Here is a 23,987-nt window from a genome sequence, read left to right as displayed (position 1 = left end):
AAAAAATGCAAACAAGTCATAAATAAACTCTAATTACAGTTAATTAATAATATATTTATTAATAAAAATATATATTAAATATATTTATTAGATCATATGATTTTTTTATTTTATAAATAATCAGTTGTACTTGATATTAAAAATATCAAATATTTATGATAATAAGATTAAAGCTTATTGCGGATGGTTTATGTATATGATGATACTCGTTATTTACTTTTTATAAAAAAATTTAACAATTTATTAATAAAAATTATAAGATAAGTATAATATAATTTTCTTATAAGAGGAAAAAAAATGTAAACATAAATAATTAAAATTTTCTATTATGGCTAAAGTAGAATAATTTTTCTAAATAGTAATTGATTTTTTTTTCATTTTAAATGATTAAAGAAACCTTGTACTTTTAAGAATTTGTTACCTTTATAGCCCACGTAAGATATTAAACCACTAAATGTCAATAGAGGAGCAAAATGCACTATCAAACTCTATTAATAGAAGATCATTATGTACCGCTAATTTTTTGGCAATATATTATTAAAAATTCTTTTTATTATAGTGTTTTTATGAAGCTTTGAATCAATTTAATATTTATTTAATTCAAACACAATATAAAAGAGGTCATCAAACACAATTTAATATTTATTTAATTCAAACTCTATTAATTTTTAATTTTTTTTTGCAATATATTGTTAAAAATTGTTTTTAGTATAGTGTTTTTATGAAGATTTGAATCAATTTAATATTTATTTAATTCAAACACAATATAGAAGAGGTCATCAATCAATGATCAATTGTATTCTTCATCAAACTTGCAATGAGTACAAATTTGCAATCCATAGAAATTTCTGAAAACCTTGACTGTGAAGATTTCAAGGAAAAGACATTAGGTAAAGAAAATTAACTTGGGAACTTGGGACAAAGAAGTATGTCTCAAGATTTTTCTCCCAAAATTCTCCTAAAAATCACTTATTAGTTGTCCTTTTCAAAATTGCTATCCATCCCCTAATCAATAAAATAACAAAAAATATGTCCATTAAAAAAAAAAAAAGAAAAATTGTATGTAAGTTTCCAAAAAAATTGTCATGTAAGTTTCCAAAAATTTACTCTTGAATTTCCTATTTAATTTTATACTTAATTAACTAGTAGACTTTAGTCAATAAGTCATGACTTGGTGACAAAATGTAATGTGTAAATGGGATCTTTAGTTCCAAACAAGAAGCAAACTTCTACCAATCAAATTGTCTGAGTCCAATCATAATGTTGAAAAACTTAGAACATTATTGACCTTTTAGAATATATGGATAGTTTTTATTTATTGAATAATAATTTGATAATTTCTTTGCTTACTATAAAAATTTGGTTGCAATTTATACATAATCTAATTTTTCTAACATAAATATGCTTATTTCAAGATCATGTCTAATTATCTTAATAAGTTGAGAAAAATAAAGGTCATAATGCTTTGACTCATTTCTTAGAGAATTAATTTGTTCTAGTAAATGGTCTCAAACTAAACTAAAAAATATAATGAATCAATCAAAATCATAACCAAAATTATTTTACTAATATAATTAAATTTTAATTTTTCATTAAAAATCAAATTAAAATCGTAATAAATTTATACTGAATCAAAATTGAAATGAGAACTACTTTTGTGCATAATATACAAAACCTAATATTAATTTTCATTCATATCTTTTATTAATAATTTTAGTTATAGGTATATTAAATCGTAATGCTTAATTATATATATATATATATATATATATATATATATATATATATATATATATATATATATATATTTAAAGATTATAATTAAAAAATAATTAAAAGATATGTTATATAATATTTTTTTATTATTATATTATATAATATACTTAATTTTAAATATTATATAATTAAAAAAAAAAAAAAAGCTGAAAGGTATTGCATAATATATTGTATATGACTTTTTCACACAAAGAATTGCATGAAATCATTTGAAAGACCAATAATGTATCAGATCCAAAATGTCCAGAACCACACTGAATCCAAACCAAAGTTTCGGTTTTAGTTTCCAAGCAAATTTCATAATAGAACCGCACGCCCCAACTAAACAAGGGCAAAAAGTACAGAAGTTATCTGGGGTTCTAGGGTAATAAACCATTCTGAGGGGTTTGGCAAAGATTCCAATTTAGTGGGAAAAAAGGATATTTCTGCCGAGTGCCCTTGGGCACTTGCTAAGAAGCGATTATTTGAGTATTAATATCCATTGTTATAAGATTCACTTATCATGATAAGATTTCATCACAAATTATTCACATTTAATTACAATTCACTCATAATAATGATAAAATCTTATCATAATACGTAAAACCATATAACAATATAAGCAGTTGAAGTAGTTTAACTACCTCTTAATCAATGTCTAAGAAAAAGGGATATGCAAAGAAATCACAGATTGTATACATCAAACCAGTCACATGGCAATGCAGAAGCCCACATGAATAAAACAAGATAGCCAGGTACCACAAGCAAACTAGCTCATTTCAGGAAAATACAAGTCCTCAAGGTTGCATGCAAACACGGTAAAATAGTAATGCCCTCCAACATGCCACTACCCAAGCTGGAAAAGCGGAAAGCCAGCAGACAAGACATTAATATTCACATGAACCAGTCATTTATGCAGATAAGTAGCGAGTCATCCAGGTTTTGAAGCGAGACCATGCCAGCTCAACAGCAGCTTCATCTTCATCAGGCATTCCCATGCTCTTCCTCCTCTTAACGCCTTCATCAGACCTGTTCATAAAAGCATGTGCATTGCCTGGATAAATGTGTACCTCATAAGGAATTCCTGATGCTTTCAGCTTTTCCTCTAAAGCCTTGGCTGCCTGAAAAATTAAAATCCAATGAGAGCATTAGTGAATTTATTATTTCTTTCTTGGAAGCAGAAACCTAATCAGACCTTTGATATCTCTAACATCGGTGTTAATATACATTGAGCCGTATAGACATACACATGCATTCTCAGGTATGTGTGTGGGAATGCATGTGTATAGACAAGCTAGAACACATTTAATATCCCAGAAAAGACAGAAGAATGTACAGAAACATTGTTTAGTTAATGATTAACTTTATTCAACATCAAACTGTTTTAACACTACATTGTTACCAATTATCTTACAGGCAAACAGACCCAAAGAGATCGCAATGAAGGGATAACTAAGCAAGGTTTACAGGCTTAAAGCACCAGTTTCTTAATGAATTTACATTATAAATCAAATCATTCACAAATTTACTTTAAAACTAAAAAATTTATTGTTAAAACCTTAACATATGCATGATGTTTGCGGATGATATAGTGCTGATAGATGAGACGCGAGGAGTCGATAGAAAGCTAGAGTTTTGGAGAAGTACCCTAGAGTCAAAAGGCTTTAAGTTAAGTAGAACGAAGATATAATACATACATTGCAAGTTCAGTGAAGGCCGAATTGGTGATAGGAAAGGAGTTAGTTTGAATGAAGTGGTACAGTCCCAAAATAATCATTTTAAATATCTCGGCTCAATCATTCAAGTTGACGGAGGATGTGAGGAGGATGTTAATCATAGAATTAAAGTCGGATGGTTGAAGTGGAGACGTGCCACCGGAGTTTTATGTGATCGCAAGGTTCTCAATAAGTTGAAAGGAAAATTTTACCGTACAGCCATACGACTGGCCATGTTATATGGTAGTAAGTGTTGGGCACTGAAGGAGTTGTATGTGTTTAAGATAAGAGTTGTGGAGATGAGAATGTTAAGGTGGATGAGTGGCCATACTAGATTAGATAAAATCTATAATGAGAGTATTAGAGAAAATGTAAGAATGGTGCCAATTGAGGATAAGTTGAGAGAAATGAGATTGAGGTAGTTTGGTCATGTGAAGCGTAGACATACGGAAACTCCAGTTAGACAAGTAGAGCACATTAGGTTAGAGGATAGAAAGAAAAGATTGGGTAGACCTAAACTGATTTGGAGGAGAGTAGTACAACATGACCTAGAAGCATTACATATTTTCGAGGATTTAACCCAAAATCGTTTAGAATGAAGAAAGAGAATCTATATAGCCGCTCCCATATTTTTGAGATAAAAACTTAGTTGAGTTGAGTTGTTAAAACATTAACATACTTAGAAAAAAAAATATTTTTTTAATAATTTTTATAAAACCTTAACATACTCAGAAAAAATATATTTTTTTAATAATTTTTAAGATGAAACACATAAATTTTAAAGATTACGTCGCAAGTATACACTGCAACATTGAAAAAAAAAAAGAAACTCTTTTTATTAGCAATTTTAAATGAATACTTCTGTTAATATTATAAATATAAATTAAAATATAGACCTTAAATGCAAAATTAAATTAATAAAAATAATACATGACTCACAAACATACAAACAAGCCGGCTAATGAGCCTAGTCTTATCTGGCTTAGACTTGGCTCTTTTATTAAACAAGCTTTAAAAGTAATCTTGAGTTTAGCTTATTAGCCATAATGAACTGTCTCAAGCAAGCTTTTATTGAACTGAACTCCAAGTAGCTCACAAGCAAATATTTTTGTAAGCCTAGCTCAAGGCATGATTTTGTTGTGGATGGCCAACTGAACAAACTAAAAAGCCAAGAAAAAACTGGAAGAAAAAAAAGACGTTGAGCCAACCCACAGAGCTCTCATATCAGTTTATATTCAATTGGAAATTTTATGATGCTTAAAAGAGAGCCATGCAAGCTAAAGCATACTTAAAAGTTTTCTTATTTAATGAAGTTTCCTTATAATTAACCTTGAAGAAAGAAGATCAATGACAAAAATCCATTCAAAGCATGTCTAAATAAATCACACATCCAACTCCTTGATAAGTGCCATCATGCACTATAGTTTATGAGCACTGTTACTTTCCAAAAGAACATAAATATAAATTGCGAACAACTCAGCCAGGAATGAAGAAAGTTCTAATAAATATTGATACTGTTTAGTGACTAATACAATTTAAATTGATGAATTCAAAAGAAAGATGACATACCGTCACATCTGAAAAACCAACAAAGTTATCGAGCTCTCCAAAGTGACCCTGAACAGGTGCCTTAGCCTGGGCAGGGTCTGCAAGCTCTGATGTAGGAACACCATAAAATGCGACAACTGCATCAACCTCTGGAACCAAGACAGAACTTGCAATTGAAAGAGCACCTCCCATGCAAAATCCAGTTACTCCTACCTGTAGCAGTAAGCCACAAAATTACTTATCAAAAACATAGTTTAATTTACAAAATCACTAAACCAATTAACATTTTTCAAAACCTAGCAAGTGTAAGGTAGACAGGATTCAAGAAAGAAGCATACAAATTAAAATGTGATTTTAAAGAAGCACTTAAATTTGAAGAACAAAGGCCCATTACAATAAAATACTGGAGAAACCAAATTTCTAGTTTGAATAATGACACCAACTCATGACTCCCATGAAAGAAAGAAAAGAATAGGGGAAAAAAACTCCTTTATTGATCCTTGAAAAAATATAGAATATCTGCACACTAAAAGAGTGGTGTAGCATTAGCAATTTTGACAACAGATATTGGGTACATTGCAGGAATAGGATGAACCAAACAGTAGATTTTCAATGAACTTGGTCAGTCAATTGGCTAAAAGGGGTTCAAGAATTGATGGTTCTAATTTAAAAAAAGTAGATCTGCCAAACCTTCTTTGAACCATTAGCCTTGAGCCAATTAACAGAAGCACGGATATCCTTAACTGCGCCTTGCCAATCAAGGCCTTCCATCAAATGTTGAGCTTCAGCAACATCCAAGCCTACCTTTCCTCGATATAAACTGAAACAAGAACAAAAAAAAAATATTGAAATTGAGAAGCAAAAGGAATACGATAAAATATTAACATGGCATCATGAAAATAAGGTACAAAATGACAGATGCATAGTTGCTTACTCAGGGATAAGCGCCTTAAACCCAGGGTCCAGTTGGGATATTTTCACAGCATGTTTCTTGATCTCAAAATCCACACCCCACCACTCTTGAAGCACAACAATCCCAGGAGCATCTTCTTTGCCCACCACGTACGCGTCAAAAGTCTGATCAAAAGATTCAAGGAAAGGAAAAGAGAATCTAAGAATGGAACCATCATCAAGAATTTAGTTCAAAGGTAACATTGTGTGTGTGCCTTTGAATATGTTATCATAAACCCAAACTAAGGTGTATATTTGCTTCTTTTGTTGTGGAATTTTAAGTTCAACCAATTTCTTGTCTAAATATAACAATAAAGCCCGCCATTTTAAATTGCATAAATTACGAAAGGTACAAACGAACAATAGAAGAAAACATCATACAGTTGACTGATCCAAAAAAACTTCTTCAAAATCACTACAAATTTACAAAAGGATCATTTCAGGACTAGAACGAGAACAACTAAATACACAATCAATTGCCAAAATCCAATAAAATAACAGAAACCCTTCAACCGAAGCCTCACAAAAAACCCAAAAAGGAAAAAAAAAAGGATGAAAGAAAAACTTACAGTATCGTCTCTATGGATTGCGATTTTTTTGAAGGGGGCAGAGGCAGAGTCAGCCATTGCACGAACTTGAAACCGGGAAGCGGAGAGAGGAAGAGAAAATGGTCGCAGAAAAGAGAAAGTGGTGGGAGGTTTATGTAGAGTAGTTGGGGTGAAAACTCGCGTAGCCGATGATGGTGACAGTATAGCTGCTAGCATTTCTTTGCCGTTATCACACTGAACCTCTGCGTTTTATATTGGAAAATGTCAAAGACCCAATTTTGCCTCTTCTTGGCCAGGCATGAATTGGCGAGGTTTATGTAGAGTAGTTGGGGTGAAAACTCGCGTAGCCGATGATGGTGACAGTATAGCTGCTAGCATTTCCTTGCCGTTATCACACTGAACCTCTGCGTTTTATATTGGAAAATGTCAAAGACCCAATTTTGCCTCTTCTTGGCCAGGCATGAATTGGCGAGGTTTATGTAGAGTACTTGGGGTGAAAACTCGCGTAGCCGATGATGGTGACAGTATAGCTGCTAGCATTTCTTTGCCGTTATCACACTGAACCTCTGCGTTTTATTTTGGAAAATGTCAAAGACCCAATTTTGCCTCTTCTTGGCCAGGCATGAATTGGCGAGGTTTATGTAGAGTACTTGGGGTGAAAACTCGCGTAGCCGATGATGGTGACAGTATAGCTGCCAGCATTTCCTTGCCGTTATCACACTGAACCTCTGCGTTTTCTGTTGGAAAATGTCAAAGACCCAATTTTGCCTCTTCTTTGCCAGGCATGAATTGGCGAGGTTTATGTAGAGTACTTGGGGTGAAAACTCGCGTAGCCGATGATGGTGACAGTATAGCTGCTAGCATTTCCTTGCCGTTATCACACTGAACCTCTGCGTTTTATATTGGAAAATGTCAAAGACCCAATTTTGCCTCTTCTTGGCCAGGCATGAATTGGCGAGGTTTATGTAGAGTACTTGGGGTGAAAACTCGCGTAGCCGATGATGGTGACAGTATAGCTGCTAGCATTTCTTTGCCGTTATCACACTGAACCTCTGCGTTTTATATTGGAAAATCTCAAAGACCCAATTTTGCCTCTTCTTGGCCAGGCATGAATTGGCGAGGGCAATTGTTGCAACGACGCCGTTCTGACTTACAGTTTCTTGTTCTCATTCATTTATACGACGCCGCTTCTTACACATCATTATTTTCAAATTTCAATAAAATAAAATATTTTATTTAAATAAAAATAAAATAAAAATTGTGTGAATAACTATATACATGATGTGGATACTATTTTTTTCATTTTCCATTTAATTTTTTCTTTCTAATATCTCCTCTAAAGAAGTTTCTTGATGCTCAGAACATTTCCTCCACAGAGAGGGGCCCAGCACTAGAGGCAATCCTAAAGGAATCAGAAAAAGAAAAAAAAAAAAAAAAAAAAAAAGCAAAAGGTGGTCGCCACTGGCCAGAACAAACCAGAAGCATAATTTTTTTTATAATGAATTTTAGTTAGAACTTAAATTCAAGACTTTTATTTTTAAAAATAATTTTAATATTATTAAATTAAAATTACAATTTGAAAATCTTATTTTAAAATTTAATATTATAAAGAAATATGCTAATGAATATTATCAAAAAATTTATAGTCAATAAATTATAAATCATCCAAACTTCTCGCTCGTACAAGAAATTAAAATATTTTAATATTTTTTTCAATTAACTATAGAAAACAAATTTTTATCAAAATTTTAATTAGAAAATTTATATGAATTTTAAATTATAAATTTGTATAATATCATAAATAATTCAAATTATCCCACTTTAATTTAAAAAAATAATAATAGTCTTTTCTCTTGAAATTGAAAAAAGAAAAATAAAAATATTTTTGTTTTTAAGATGTAATACTAAAATAAAATATTTAACTAACAACAGAGTTTTTATTGTTTAACGGATAAACTAAATTCAAATAATATTAAAAATATTAAAATTAATTATAATAAAATATTGATATATAGAACTGTTTTATTTGTAATATATATATGTAGTGATATAAAAGATTAATAAATTGACTCGGATAGAAATCGCTCATCTGAGGTCAGAACTGAACAAACCTCACCCATTTGAGTTCAGAGCTGGACACCTAAAGGAAACGTGCTCCTTAGGCAATCATTGAGAGCGTTTCTGATTTGTTTTGTGAGATCAGACAAATTAAAAAGATCGGCACTTTCTGTCACACCTTACCCCTCTGTAAGGCATAACATGATCAAGTAAAATACCTAATGAACTACCGAACTCCACCTACTGATAACTCATTAAGTATCCTATAAGTTTTGTCCATTTTTATTTTTTCGTAAATTTTAGAAAAATTTTGACAAAATGCCGTCTGTATTTTGAGAAAACAGTTCTTCAAATACTTGAAAAAAACACTTCCAATAAATTTCCACAACTCCCAACCTCCAAATAATTTCAATTCAACTCAAAATTCTCAGATCAAACAATTTCAAAATAATTCTATCAACATTGCATTTAATAAAGCTAATTTACATTCACAAGTTTAATTTACGGATATAAAATTCAAAAATAATATTATTATAATTTATAAATACAATTGCTCAATTTTATATTAATACATATGAAAAATATTTATTTACATCAAACTAAAGTACATTGGGTATAAAATAATACCCATACAAAATCAAGGCTTTTTCGAGTTCAGACTCACTCACTTGCTTTTCTTTGCTCCTATCTGCGACAGCAAAATAAGCTATCGCTGAGTATAAAAATACTCAGTGGTGCACAATAAAGATTTGAAATGCAGTACATAAAATATTCATTAATAAATCACGATTTAAATATTTCACAATCACATTTCTCAAATTATCAAAACTCATTATAGTACAATTTTGGTCAAACAATTTAATAAACATAATGTTGCCAATTCATATACTACTTAAGCCATGACACAAAATTTCCGATCAATACCATGTTATACATCATGACAAAGCGATCTACAACCCCACTAATCGAAATCAATGAGGAAGGTGGCTAGCTAGCTAATGAGTACTCATTCGATCTACAACCTCAACTGGTAAACCAGAGAGGGAGGAAAAATAATCGATCTCACCCCATAAATGGAGGAGGAATAATAAGGCACTGTGATGCTAAGTGTGAATAAAAAATCTATTTCAAACATTTTATTCAAATAATTCATGAGAAATCTTATAAATTTCCAAAGTCATAGTTTCATTCACAAAGTGGCAACACAATTCATGATTAACATCAAATTTTCATAAATCATACTAAATCAATTTTTTAATGATAAAAGGCTCAAATAAGGTTTATTGTGTACAAACCTAATGTGAGTCGCCTCTAGGCCTTGACTTAGTCTCTCAGACCTTCCGAGTCTTTTTCAGCTGAAACGCAAAATTTATAATCTCTCAGTATCTTTACTTCATAATAATTCTCATAACTAATTTTAATATGTTCAATTCTAGCCCCATTATGCTTAAATTTATATTCTTGAAAATTTTCATGTTGAAGTTACTATTCATGATACTATTAAAGTCAAAATATTGACTTTCTTATGCTTAAAAGGTATGGGAACTTCAACTATACTCACATACCACATTTTAGTCACCAATTTTGTTAGTTTTAGTTGTTTTCTCAAAACTTAGGTCTTTTAGCCAAAATTGTAAATTTTTAGTTTTGGTATCTTATGTTGCACTGTTTCATTGGTTATTTTGCTGTTAGAATTTGGCCAAGTTTTCTTCATGTAAATTGTTCCTTATTATCTTAACTTTATTCTCCTTTTTGAATCACTCCAATTGGAGTTTTATAACTCAAGTTATAGCCATTTGAATCATGGCTGCCGGATTGGACTTAACTTGATTTGGTACCAAACTGGTTCTGGCAGTTTTAGGTCACCAATTTTGGGTGGCCAAATGACTTGGTTAAGGGCATAATTTGGATTTGTATTCTTCATGAAAGTTTTAGGTCTATATCTCAGCTTTCTACTGGTAAAATTTCAGGTCATTTAGACCTGCTTAGCCCAAGTTATGGCCAAATGAACAAATACTATTCATTTGGTCATTTTTGGACAAGTCAGATTGCCTAAGTCTGGATTTGGCCAATTTGTTCACTAGGTTTAAGTCACTTTTTGAGCATGATTCCTAAATGAAAAATATGTCTTTTTGTGTCTAATTTCATTCCCAATTGGCCTCACACCAATTGGGCTTGTAAATTTTCAGTTTTGGTCCCTGAAAGGAACCTTGATCATGCTGCCAGCATACTGCTCACATCTAATCCAAATCTAAACCTAATTCTAACACTTCCAACATACATCAATTGGTCACAAATGACTATTTTCCATCTCAAACAGGATCAAACATACCATTTGACCATTTCTCAAATTTTTGGCTTTCAAAACCTTAGGTCCAAACCTTAATTCACACAATTTGTTACATTTAACCAATTCAACACATATAACATACTTCCTCAACTCAATCAAGCTTAGATACAATTTTAATTCTATCAAAATACATGTATATTCATATCAACCCCTAGCTGGCCAAAATTACTTCTAGTCCTCCAACAATTATTTTCATTTCATTTTAAGCACAATTCTAAGTTAGTTAAGCTATAAATATAATAATTAAACTATAAATTTCAAGTAATAACCTTGAATGAAGCTTTTCAATCTTCAATTCCCTTAACTTTTTCTTCTTTCATTCTCCTTTAACCTTCTTTCCAATGTTTGCTTATAATTTTTCTACAAGAAAATTAAAGGATTTATGGCGAAATTTAGTGTTTAGAAAGCTTAAGAATAAGCTTTCATGGAGGAAATTTTGAGAGAGAGACAAGGGAGAGATGAGAGACGGCAAATGAGGAAGATGAAGACCCAAAATGATTTTCTTTTTCTTTTTTTTTTTCATTTGTGTATATTTATCCATAATTTGACTTAGTCAATTTAAGTAATTAAATTAAAATGAATTTTGACATCATAATGATGTCATAAGGGTGATGTAATAAACTTTTTCTTTTTCTTTTTCTTTTTTATTTACTTTTCTATTAGTTCTTTAATTAAATTCTTAATCTCAAAATTTTCTTTTCCCAAATTTTATTTAACGATCAGTCGAGTCGGCTCTAGGGTTAATCGACCAAATTGCCCTCATAGTTCGACCCGGTTTGCAAATAATTTAATATTTTCTTCTGGATCCCTAACCTAATTATTTGACCGGCTTAACAATTCTTTTTCGTAATTTTCTCTTTTCCACTATGTTCGCAATAGTCCTAAGGACCGCGACGTCACATTTTACAGTTCGAAATTTGAGTTTAAATTGACTTCGCAGTCCTTCCCGAGAAGGTTACCCATCGCTGTGACTCTCGGCTCGTTTAACTTCTTATATTCTGTTTTTCTTATTTATACTTAACTAATTGGAAATTACTAATTATTTGTGTTTAGGGCTTATCTAGTTTTCTTAAGTGTGGTTCTAATCCCCTCAGTTATCCGGACCAACAGCGGTCATCGGAACAGTAAAATATACCAGGCTATGCAAATAGGGGTGTTACAATTCTCCCCCCCTTAAAATAAATTTCGTCTCAAATTTTACCTAGTATCAATCTCTGAACAACTGTGGGTGCTGTCTCCTCATGTCCTCTTCTCGTTCCTAAGTAGCCTCCTGGCCCGAATGATAGTTCCACAGCACTTTCACTAACGAGATCTGCTTATTTCGTAGCTGCTTCATCTCATAAGCCAGAATCTCTATGGGTTCTTCTTCATATGTAAGGTCTGGATTCACTTCAATTTCTTCTACTGGTAGTACATGAGATGGGTCTGATCGATACCTCCTCAACATAGACACATGGAAGACATTATGTATCTTCTCTAACTCTGGAGCTAGTGCCAACCGATATGCAAAAGGACCCACTCTTTCCAGAACCTCATATGGCCTAATGAAACGAGGACTCGGTTTCCCCTTTTTGCTGAATCTCATAATTTTCTTCCAAGGAGAAACCTTGAGGAATACTTTCTCGCCCACTGTGTACTCAATATCCCTTCTCTTCAAATCAATATAGGACTTCTAACGGTCTGATGCAGCCTTGAGTCGATCTCTAATCATCCTGATCTTCTCCTCAGTCTGCTGAACAATTTCTGGCCTAATCATCTTTTTTTCACCTACTTCATCCCAACACAGGGGAGTTCTGCATTTTCTGCCATACAAAGCTTCATATGGAGGCATCTCAATGCTTGATTGGTAGCTGTTGTTGTAAGCAAACTCAATCAAAGGCAAGTATATGTCCCAACTGCCCTCAAACTCAATCACACAAGCCCGTAACATGTCCTCCAAGATCTGAATTACTCTATCAAACTCGCCATCTGTCTGTGGGTGGAATGTCGTGCTAAAGTTCAATCTAGTTCCTAGGGCTCTCTGAAGACTACCCTAGAATCTAGAAGTGAACCTAGGATCTCTGTCTGATACCATAGATACTGGCACTCCATGTAGTCTTACAATCTCATCAAGGTACAACTTGGCCAATCTTTCTAAACTGTAGTCTATCCGAACTGGCAGAAAATGAGTAGACTTGGTCAGTTTGTCAACAATGACCCATACTACATCATGACTCTTCTGTGTCCTCGGAAGTCCCATCACAAAATCCATTGTTATTCTTTCCCATTTCCATTCTAGAACTGATAGTGGATGTAACAACCCAGCAGATACTTGATGCTCTGCCTTCACTTGCTGACAAGTTAGGCATTTGGAAACAAATTCTGCCACATTTCTTTTCATACCCATCCACCAGTAATGCTCCTTTAGCCCTCTATACATTTTTGTGGCTCCAGGCTGCATGGCAAAAGGAGACTCATGTGCTTCCTTCAAAATGATCTGCCTCAAATCAATATTATTAGGAACACACATTTTACCCTGGTATAGCAGTAGACCATCATCTCTTATTGAGAATTCTGGTTTCTTGCCCTGCCGAACTTCTTCCAATAGCTTTTAATACCTCTGATCATTCTGAGCAGCCATTATGATCTGATCAATCAACACTGGCTGTATATGCCATGCAACTACTGTCTGCCCCTCATCATTAATCTCTAAGCTGGTATGTAATGATCTCAACTCATGTACCATAGACAAAGGAGTAACTCGTAGACTTGCCATAGTCTTGCGACTTAAGGAGTCACAACATTAGCTTTCCCTGGCTGATAGTCTATCAGACAATCATAGTCTTTTATCAACTCTAACCATCTCCTCTATCTCAAATTCAACTTCTTCTGGGTGCCCAAATACTTCAAACTCTTATGATCTGTGTAGATGTAACATTTCTCCCCATACAAATAGTGTCTCCAGATCTTAAGAGCCAATACTATAGTTGCAAGCTCCAAGTCATGTGTCGGATAGTTCATCTCATGCGGTTTTAGCTGGCGTGATGCATAGGCAATAACATTCCAGTCTTGTATCAGTACACAACCGAACCCATTGTGAGAAGCATCGCTGTAAACTGTATATTCTTTACCCGGAGTAGGTAAAGTCAGGACTGAAGCCTAGGTCAAACATTTCTTCAATTCATCAAAACTCTGTTGGCATTTATCCGTCCACTGAAATTTCACATCTTTTCAAAGTAATTTGGTCAATGGAGATGCCAACATGGATAATCCCTTCACAAATCGACTGTAGTTTCCAGTTAAACCTAGAAAACTACAAATCTCTATGATATTTCTGGGTGACTTCCAATTAAGGACAGCTTCTATCTTGCTAGGATCCACCTTAATACCCTCTACCGATACTACATGCCCTAAGAAAGATATTTCTTTCAGCCAAAATTCACACTTTGACAATTTGGCGTATAGCTGTTTCTCCCTCAAAGTTTATAGTACAATGCGCAGGTGTCTATCATGCTCTTTTGCATTCCTCGAATAAACCAATATATCATCTATAAACATAACTACAAACTGGTCAAGGTATGTTCTGAAGATAGTATTCATCAGATCCATAAAAGCAGCCGGAGCATTAGTTAACCCGAATGGCATGACCAAGAACTCATAATGGCCATAGTGGGTTTTAAAGGCAGTTTTAGAAATACTATGCTCTTGTACTTTCAGCTAATAATAATCTAATCTCAAGTCAATTTTGGAGAACATAGCTGCACCCCTCAACTGATCAAACAAATCATCAATGTGGGGCAATGGGTATCTATTCTTTATTGTCACCTTATTCAATTGCCGATAATCAATCCATAACCGGAGAGTGCTATCCTTCTTCTTTACAAACAACACTGGCGCTCCCCAAGGTGACATACTAGGGAGGATAAAGCCCTTGTCAAGCAACTCTTGCAACTGCACTTTCAATTCTTTTAGTTCTGCTGGTGCCATTCTGTATGGCGTTATGGAGATTGGGTCCACCCCAGGCATAACATCAATCTCAAACTGCACTTCTCTTTCTGGAGGTAATCCTGGAAATTTATCAGGAAATACATCCGGAAAGTCACATACCGTAGGGATGTCCCTTAATGCTAGACTACCTACTTGGATGTCTATCACATGTGCCAAGTATGCCTCACACTCCTTCCTAATAATTTTTCTGGCCAGTGCAGCTAAAATGATGTTTGACGGCAATAACTGCCTCTCCCCATGTATTACTACATCACCATACTGAGGGAGACCAAAAGTGACTGTCTTCAGTCTATAGTCAATCATGGCATGATGCTTAGCTAACCAATCCATGCCCAAGATAATATCATAATCTCTGAAGGGCATTTCAATCAAATTAGATAGAAAAGTGTGTCCTTGGATCACCAGAGGACAATCCCTATATAGTCTATTTACCCTAACCTCCTGGCCTAATGGACTAGTTACTAGCACATCACAGTCCATTGGTACACCTTTGAATAACGATAGAACACATCACACTTGCGACATATGAATGTGTGGAGCGAGGATCAAACAACAAATATACATCTTGGTCAAGGATGGAGAAAATACCATTACTACATCGGCGTTTGACCTCCTCCCTCTGACGCATTGTAACACCCTAGGCAAATCCCACATCGGCAAAACACGGGAGAGATACTGGGTTTATAAGTTGGTGGTTCATAACCCCTAGTGTCGCGTTTTAAAATCGTGAGGGCTTCGGCCCAGAGCGAACAATATCACTAGTGGGTCGGTCCGTTACCAGGATCAAAACCTGGCTCTGATACCACAAATGTAATGGCCCGGCCCACTAGTGATATTGTCCGCTCTGGGCTAAAGCCCTCACGGTTTTAAAATGTGTCACTAGGGGTTACGAACCACTAACATATAAACCCAGCATCTCTCCCGTGTTTTGCCGATGTGGGATTTGCCTAGGGTGTTACAATCCACCCCCCTTATGGGACTCAGCATCCTTGCTGAGGTTTGCCCCACCATCATTCAAGGATGCACGTGGAGCAGCTCTGATACCACAAATGTAACGGCCTGGCCCACTAGTGATATTGTCCACTCTGGGTCGAAGCCCTCACAGTTTTAAAATGCGTCACTAGGGGTTACGAACCACCAACTTATAAACTCAGCATCTCTCCCGTGTTTTGCCGATGTGGGATTTGCCTAGGGTGTTACACGCATTGTATACACTCTGACTGGTGTGCCACTGGGTACTGGCTGGTTAATAGTACTTTGACTTCCAGGAGTATTACCAGGACCCCTACCTCTGCCTCTACCTCTACTAGCTAGCTGTGACCCTGTAGGTGTAGAGACTTGGGCTGATCCCTCAGATGTAGCAGAAGATCCAGATCGGCGTGGACTAGTACAATCCTTAATGAAATGTCCACTCCCTCAACAATTAAAACATGCACCGGTGGCCTTGAAATAAACACCACCGTGTGTTCTACTACAACTTTCACACTGCCGTATTGACAGAGCTCCTCGTGGTGCTTGTTGGAGTGCATTGACGGGCAGGTGGTCTTTGGCGGAGAATGCGCCTCTGCGGATCTACGAGAGCTAGATCCTCCAAACTATTTTCTCTTCCTGAACCACTTTCAGATGCTTATCCAGTAGTCTTTTCAGTCTTCTCTTTCTCTGGTGTACCCTTCTTCACTGCACCTTCTAATTCTATCCTTTCCAGTTTTCAGGGCCTGTGAAATTAGCTCAGAAAAATTCTGGTGTCTGAATCCCACAACTTGCATTCTTAAGCTAGGCCTCAATCCAGCCTCAAACTTCTTACATCTGTCTTTGGGAGTGGAGACTAAGCTTCTCGCATAGTGGCTTAGCCTTGAAAAGTCCTGCTCATACTCCGCTATTGTTCTGTCCCCTTGTTTCAAACTCAAGAATTCTTGCAATTTCATATCTACATACGCATCAGGAACCCATTTCTACCTGAATTCCCTCAGAAAGTCTGTCCATGTCAGCACAGGTGGCTCAACTAGGCTGTGGGGGATGGTTTTTCACCATTCATATGTATCCCCTTGTAGAAGAGACACTGAATATTCAAATTTTAATTCTTCGGCACAATATAGTTTTCTGAATACCCTTTCCATTCTTTCTAACCACTGTTCAGCCTCTAGTGGATCCACAGTACCCTTAAACTCGATGGCCCCAAATTTCATTAATTTTTCATATTGCCGAGCCGCGGGCTGTGGTTGTGCTTCAGGTGCTTGCATCTGAGCTTGAGGTGGCACATTTCCCAATATTTGTTGGAAAAACGCAGCCATCTGCTGTGCAAACTGAGCAGGAAACTGCAGCGCTGGAGTAGGAGCTGAAGTGGTTGACCCACTCACGTTCTGGAGTGCTAGGGCTTCCCCTTGAACCTCAACCTCAACAAATTGTTCCATGGAATGATCTCCCTCTTCCATTATGTTTCTCAACAATTTCTACTTCCTGAGATTAAACACAAGGAGGTTGACCTCTGTTAGTGCATATTCATGATGTAAATATGCCATATGTATCAATTAAAGACACTTGAGCAGTCGTACTTATCAAACAAATATTCACGCACATAGTCAAAATTTATTGCAAAACCATGCTCAGATACCACTAAAATGTGTCATACCTTACCCCTCTGTAAGGCATAACATGATTCCGTAGAATATCTAATGAACTACCGAACTCCACCTACCGATAACTCATTAAGTATCCTACAAGGGATTTTAAAACCATTTTCTTACCTTTTAGAAGTGGCGAGCATTTTGGTAGGAATTAAAATTATTTATTCGAAGTTTTAAAACTAGTATAAATTTTTGTCCATTTTTATTTTTTCACAAATTTTAGAAAAATTTTGGCAAAATGCCGTCTGTATTTTGAGAAAACAGTTCTTCAAATACCTGAAAAAAAATACTTCCAATAAATTTCTACAACTCCCAACCTCCAAATAATTTCAATTCAACTCAAAATTCTCAGATCAAATAATTTCAAAATAATTCTATCAATATTGCATTCAATAAAGCTAATTTACATTTATAAGTTTAATTTACAGATATAAAATCCAAAAATAATATTATTACAATTTATAAATACAACTGCTCAACTTTATATTAATACATATGAACAATATTTATTTACATCAAACTAAATTACATTGGGTATAAAATAATACCCATACAAATTCAGCGAAGGCTTTTCCAGTTCAACTGCTCACTCTGCTGCTTTTTCCTTGCTCCTATCTGCGACAACAAAATAAGCTATCGCTGAGTATAAAAATACTCAGTGGTGCACAATAAAGATTTGAAATGCAATACATAAAACATTCATTGATAAATCACGATTTAAATATTTCACAATCACATTTCTCAAATTATCAAAACTCATTATATCACAATTTTGGTCAAACAATTTAATAAACATAGTGTTGCCAATTCATACACCACTTAAGCCATGACACAAAATTTCTGATCAATGCCGTGTTGTACACCACGACAAAGTGATCTACAACCCCACTAATCGAAATCAATGAGGGAGGTGGCTAACTAGCTAATGAGTACTCATTCGATCTACAACCTCAACTGATAAACCAGAGAGGAAGGAAAAATAATCGATCTCACCCCATAAATGGAGGAAGAATAATAAGACACTGTCATGCTAAGTATGAATAAAAAATCTATTTCAAACATTTTATTCAAATAATTCATGAGAAATTTGATAAATTTCCAAAGTCATAGTTTCATTCACAATGTGGCAACACAATTTATGATTAACATCAAATTTTCTTAAATCATACTAAATCAATTTTTCAATGACAAAAGGCTCCAATAAGGTTTATTGTGCACAAACCTGACGTGAGTTGCCTCTAGGCCTTGACTCAGTCTCTCAGATCTTCCGAGACTTTTTCAGCTAAAACACAAAATTTATAGTGTCTCAGTATCTTTACTTCATAATAATTCCCATAACTAATTTTAATATGTTCAATTCTAGCCTCAATATGCTTAAATTTATATTCTTGAAAATTTTCATGTTGAGGATACTATTCATAGTACTATTCAAGTCAAAATATTGACTTTCTTATGCTTAAAAGGTATGGGAACTCCAACTATACTCACATACCACATTTTGATCACTAATTTTGTTGGTTTTAGTTGTTTTCTCAAAACTTAGGTTTTTTACCCAAAATTGCAAATTTTCAGTTTTGATATCTTATGTTGCACTGTTTCATTGGTCATTTTGCTATTAGAATTTGGCTAAGTTTTCTTCATAGAAATTGTTCCTTATTATCTTAAATTTATTCTCCTTTTTGAATCACTCTAATTGGATTTTTATAGCTCAAGTTATAGCCATTTGAATTATGGCTGCTGGATTGGACTTAACCCAGATTTCTGGGCACCAAACTGGTTCTGACAGTTTTAGGTCATCAATTTTGGGTGGCCAAATGACTTGGTTAAGGGCATAATTTGGATTTGTATTCTTCATGAAAGTTTTAGGTCTATATCTCAGCTTTCTACTGGTAAAATTTCAAGTCATTTAAACCTGCCTAGCCCAAGTTATGGCCAAATGAACAAACACTGTTCATTTGGTCATTTTTGGACAGGTCAGATTGCCTAAGTTCGGATTTGGCCAATTTGTTCACTAGGTGTTAGTCACTTTTTGGGCATGATTCCTAAATGAAAAATGTGTCTTTTTGTGTCTAGTTTCATTCCCAATTGGCCTCACACCAATTGGGCTTGTAAATTTTCAGTTTTGGTTCCTGAAAGGGACCTTGATCATGCTACCTGCATACTGCCTACATCCAATCCGAATCTAAACCTAATTCTAACACTTCCAACATATACCAATTGGTCACAAATGACTATTTTCCATTTCAAACAGGGTCAAACATACCATTTGACCATTTCTCAAATTTTTGGCTTCCAAAACCTTAGGTCCAAACCCTAATTCACACAATTTGTTACATTTAACCAATTCAACACATATAACATACTTCCTCAACTCAATCAAGCTTAGATACAATTTTAATTCCATAAAAATACATGTATATTCATATCAAACCCTAGCTGGCCAAAATTACTTCTAGTCCTCCAATGTAACACCCCAAAAATTTTATTATTTATGAGTATTTTTGGTATTTTAATTTTATTTGAATTTTAGAATTTTTTTTGAGATTTTTCGGATTTTAAAAATCGGGTTCGATTTTCCGAAAATATAAACTTTGATGATTTTTAAAAATTAATTTAAAGACCACGTGGCAAAACTAAAAATATATTTGGAGTCTACGTATTTTTCTGAGTTTTACGGAATTTTTGGACCTCGTTTTCCGAGGTCCGAGTAAAAATTCAAAATTTTGTATTCGAATCGAGCCGAATCGAACCGGACCGGATCGGACCGGTCGAATCGAACCGGCTCCTTTCCTTTTTCTTCTCCGTGGCGTCGTCCCTCTCTTTTCTCTTTCTTTCTCTCTCCTCCTCCTCCCTGTGCGCGTCGCTCGATTTCTCTGGCCAAATCCGGCCGATCCGGCCACCAATTGGACCGGGTCTTGTGTCTAAAATCATCTACTCGTGAGAGCTTTCCATAGACACCAAGAACGCGAAATCCATCGAGCGGTTTGTCAGATTTTTGCTCGGGAAGATTTTAGCCCATTTCGACTTTTGGGCTAGATTTCTGGCAACCGTGAATCACGAGGAAACCAAGGCCACCGACGCTCCATTCGTCGAGAGCTTCGCGACATAAATTTCGAATTTTTCGACACCGTTTTCGGTGGGTCCCACGAACCGCGGTGTAATTTCGAGCATTAAATGAGCTTAGAAAATTCTGAAAAATTTATGTGCTAACCCCGTGTTATGGGCTTCATGTAGGTATCCTCGATTCGCGGAAATCGGCGATTGGCCAAGATGCAAATTTCGGGCGAACGGACCGTGGCGGAAAAGTCTCGAATTGGGCGAGGTTTTGGCTAGCCCCATTGTCGGGCGTCGGCGCGTTCGATGTCGGAATCGGCAAAGGTAAACCGAACCTTGTTTTTACGTAATTTTCTAGTGCTTAAATAGGATTAAAAATCCATAAAATATTCGTGGTAGCTTAGAAAATTACGATTCTTTTGCAATAGCTTAGTAATATTGCTAAGGACGCGGGCAAAGTTTTATAATTTTTAGAGCTTGTTTGGGCGGTTTTGCAAAAATGATCAATAATAAGGACTAAATTGAAATTTTGCGTATTGTGATGGATCGATTTGATGGGCGGGAGGGCTGTGTGATATGATTGAGCTGATATATGGATTGTGAGTATAGAAGTGTGTTTTGAACCCTTTTGCGGGTTGGGTAGGTCCTAGGTATAGGGAGACTCTGCCGGATTTTAGCACGACTTAGGGCGTAATTGGTCTTTTCTTTGTTTGTATTGAGTCAGTTGTATTAAATAAATGTAATATGATTGTCGGTGAGCTGACCTTCTTCCTCCGCCCGTACCACGGTAATTTGTCGTCAAGTCGTGAGTAAAATATTAATTTTAATTGTAATTTCGATATTATTATATGTTCAGCATGCCCATGCATCACTTATATGCATATATTTATTTAGTTAAACTCTAGGCACGATTTATGTTGCATTCATAACTGTTAATATGCCATGGATATTGTTGTGGTAATTTGGAGCAGTGTGCGTGCGTTGGCGTGCGTGTGATGTGGTGTGGACTATGGATAGGGCGGGGTAGTCACGGCTTGAGTAATTATTGGGACCCGTTCCTTCGAGGGTAGTCACGGCTTGAGTAATTCGGGACCCTCGATTTGGTTATTAAGTGGAAGTCAGAGCTTGAGTAATTCGGCACGGGTTGGATTTAAGAGAGTGTATAGGGATCGACTCCCATATGTTATGATTGATACTACGGTGTGTGAGTGCTCCAAATTACCTTTTGATGTTATGATGTGAAAATATTGTTTATGTTGCATTTCACTCTACGAGTGCATTAGTTCGAGATAGTTATAGAGATTATAGTTAAGATTGATATTTTACTCTGAGTCGACGCTCACTCTGTTCAAAAATTTTTACAGCTCAGGAGGATATTTATTGCAGGTTAACTGCTTTTATACTTAGCAGTTGTTTATCGATATTTGTGTAATTTTATTTACTCCTAGAATTTCCGCATGTGTTAGCGATAATTATTTGAAATTGGTGCGTAATATTATATTCATGTTGGACTGTAAACTTAATATTTTAAGTCTGTTTGATGGATTGGATGAGGGAGCTGAGCTCTCATTTATTATTATGTTGATGAGTATGTGGAGGGTGAGCTAAGCTCCCCAATGGATTGTTTATTGTGTTTTACAGGTCGGGTGAGTCGAAAACTCCCCGTTGGAAAGTCCATTTTATGGCCGGACTCTGTCCGTTTGTTTTCTTGATATTGGGCCCAAATGGGCCTTAGAGTTGTGTTAATGAATAGTTAAGGCTTAAAACGGGCCTCGGGGCTTTAGGGTGGCCAGTCTAGTCTTAGGTCCGACCCATAGGTTGGGTCGTGACAAATGTGGTATCGAGCTTAGGCTCCAGTTCCTAGGAAAAGTTGTCTAAAGTGTTGGGAAAAGTCTAATAGGAGTCACATGCGGAAAAAATAGGGTCCATATTCGTCTTGCATTGTCGTCTTTGCTTCTAGTTTCTGCTTCATATATTGTGTGTAAATATGAGTCTATAGAGCTGTGCAATGTGCAGTTTTGAATTTTGTGGGCTAATGCTGCTGAATTTCAGGAAAATGCGTAGAAGCAGGAGAGCTGCCACTGCACCAGAACCAGATGTGCCTGACGAGGTGTCGGCACAGGATGAGGCGCGCTTTGCCAGGAGGCGGGGTAGGAGGCCTAGAGCTGCAAGTAGAAGAAGCGCTACCCACGATTCGAGCAGTCTTTCATGGCACAGGTCCCATGGACCCCATGGCGGCTACTCTGCGATGCAGAGAACCATCGACATGATGGCGCGATATATGGTCCACCCTCCACGCAGCGGCAGCGATCCACCGCACCAAGAGGGGAACCTTACAAGCGGATCATAAATTTTAAGAAGTTGGTGCACAGTACTTATGATGTGTCGACGATGCATATCGGTTTCTAGATTCCTGCACGGCGAGAGCAGTCTGATTGGTGATAGAAGACTGTTAGAGTTTATGCATCACGTCATGGGGCCCATGCCTAGACAATGGATGAATGACTACGTGTTACCCCGGATGGAGGGTTTGACATGGGCTCAGTTTGTGGAACTTTTTATCAATCGGTTTGTGCCAGAAAGCTTCAGAGATCAGAAACAGTGGGCCTTTGAGGCCCTAAGACAGAATGGCAGTGCAGTAGATGAATATGCTCTGCAATTTACGGAATTGAGCAGATATGCCCCTACAGTATCTCTGAGACTATGAAGGTGAAAAGATTCCTAAAGGGGCTTGGCGGGAGGTATGCGAACACAGCCATGATGTCGGATCAGTCTTTTGATGTGGTGGTTGATCGAGGCAGACAGTTGAGATTAGCTATCTTTGTGGATGGATGGAAGAGCAAAGAAAAGCGAGCGAGAGGGTTCCTCAGGTGTCCCTTCCATGGGTACTCCGGACAGTGGTGGCCAGGGTAATTACAGAGGAAAGGGTAGGAGCAAGAGAAGTGGTTTCAGACACCGACCACGAGGATTGGACCGAGTGCGGATCAGCGGTGGTAACGATTCGAAATCTGATAGTTAGGTGCAGTTCGGGATCCTCCTTGGCACCTTGTGCCTGATGTGGAAGAGGACATTCAGGACCTTGTTTGATGGGATCAGGAGTATGCTTGAGTTGTGGCCAACCGGGTCACTTTGCTAGAGAATGCCCCATGTTCAGCGAGCCACAGATGGGGTCACAGGGGTTACATTGCGAATGTTCCTCGGCATTGTATCCGGTGCTTCCAACATAGCGGTGATCGATTCGATGGCCAGGCCGAGGACAAGGGGCGTGGATTTGGAGGCGGTCGAGGTAGAAGTCGATGTCGGGGTTACGCCACTCGGGGGTAGAAAGCTCGGGTTTTCACCACGACCCACCGGGATGCTCAAGCTTCAAATGCACGGTTGTGGCGGTATTCTTACA

The 23,987-nt window shown here is 36.1% G+C and overlaps 1 protein-coding gene across 1 annotated transcript; it reads right to left on the bottom strand.

Moving 5' to 3' along the window:
- Positions 1 to 2,429: 2,429 nt before the first annotated feature.
- Positions 2,430 to 7,162, bottom strand: LOC110632896 (uncharacterized). The gene is made up of 5 exons (XM_058142825.1): positions 6,539 to 7,162; positions 5,953 to 6,095; positions 5,709 to 5,838; positions 5,040 to 5,231; positions 2,430 to 2,876 (listed from the first exon to the last, which is right to left on the bottom strand). Exons 1-5 carry the CDS (start codon positions 6,731 to 6,733, stop codon positions 2,667 to 2,669), a joined length of 870 nt encoding a protein of 289 aa, XP_057998808.1. The 5' UTR covers positions 6,734 to 7,162; the 3' UTR covers positions 2,430 to 2,666.
- Between the last annotated feature and the right edge of the window lie 16,825 nt (positions 7,163 to 23,987).

The sequence above is a fragment of the Hevea brasiliensis genome, unplaced genomic scaffold (genome assembly GCF_030052815.1).
Source record: "Hevea brasiliensis isolate MT/VB/25A 57/8 unplaced genomic scaffold, ASM3005281v1 Scaf74, whole genome shotgun sequence".
NCBI classification, from domain to species: domain Eukaryota; kingdom Viridiplantae; phylum Streptophyta; class Magnoliopsida; order Malpighiales; family Euphorbiaceae; genus Hevea; species Hevea brasiliensis.
The sequence above is the reverse complement of the archived record's forward strand: the minus strand, read 5'-3'. Positions and strand labels throughout refer to the sequence as shown.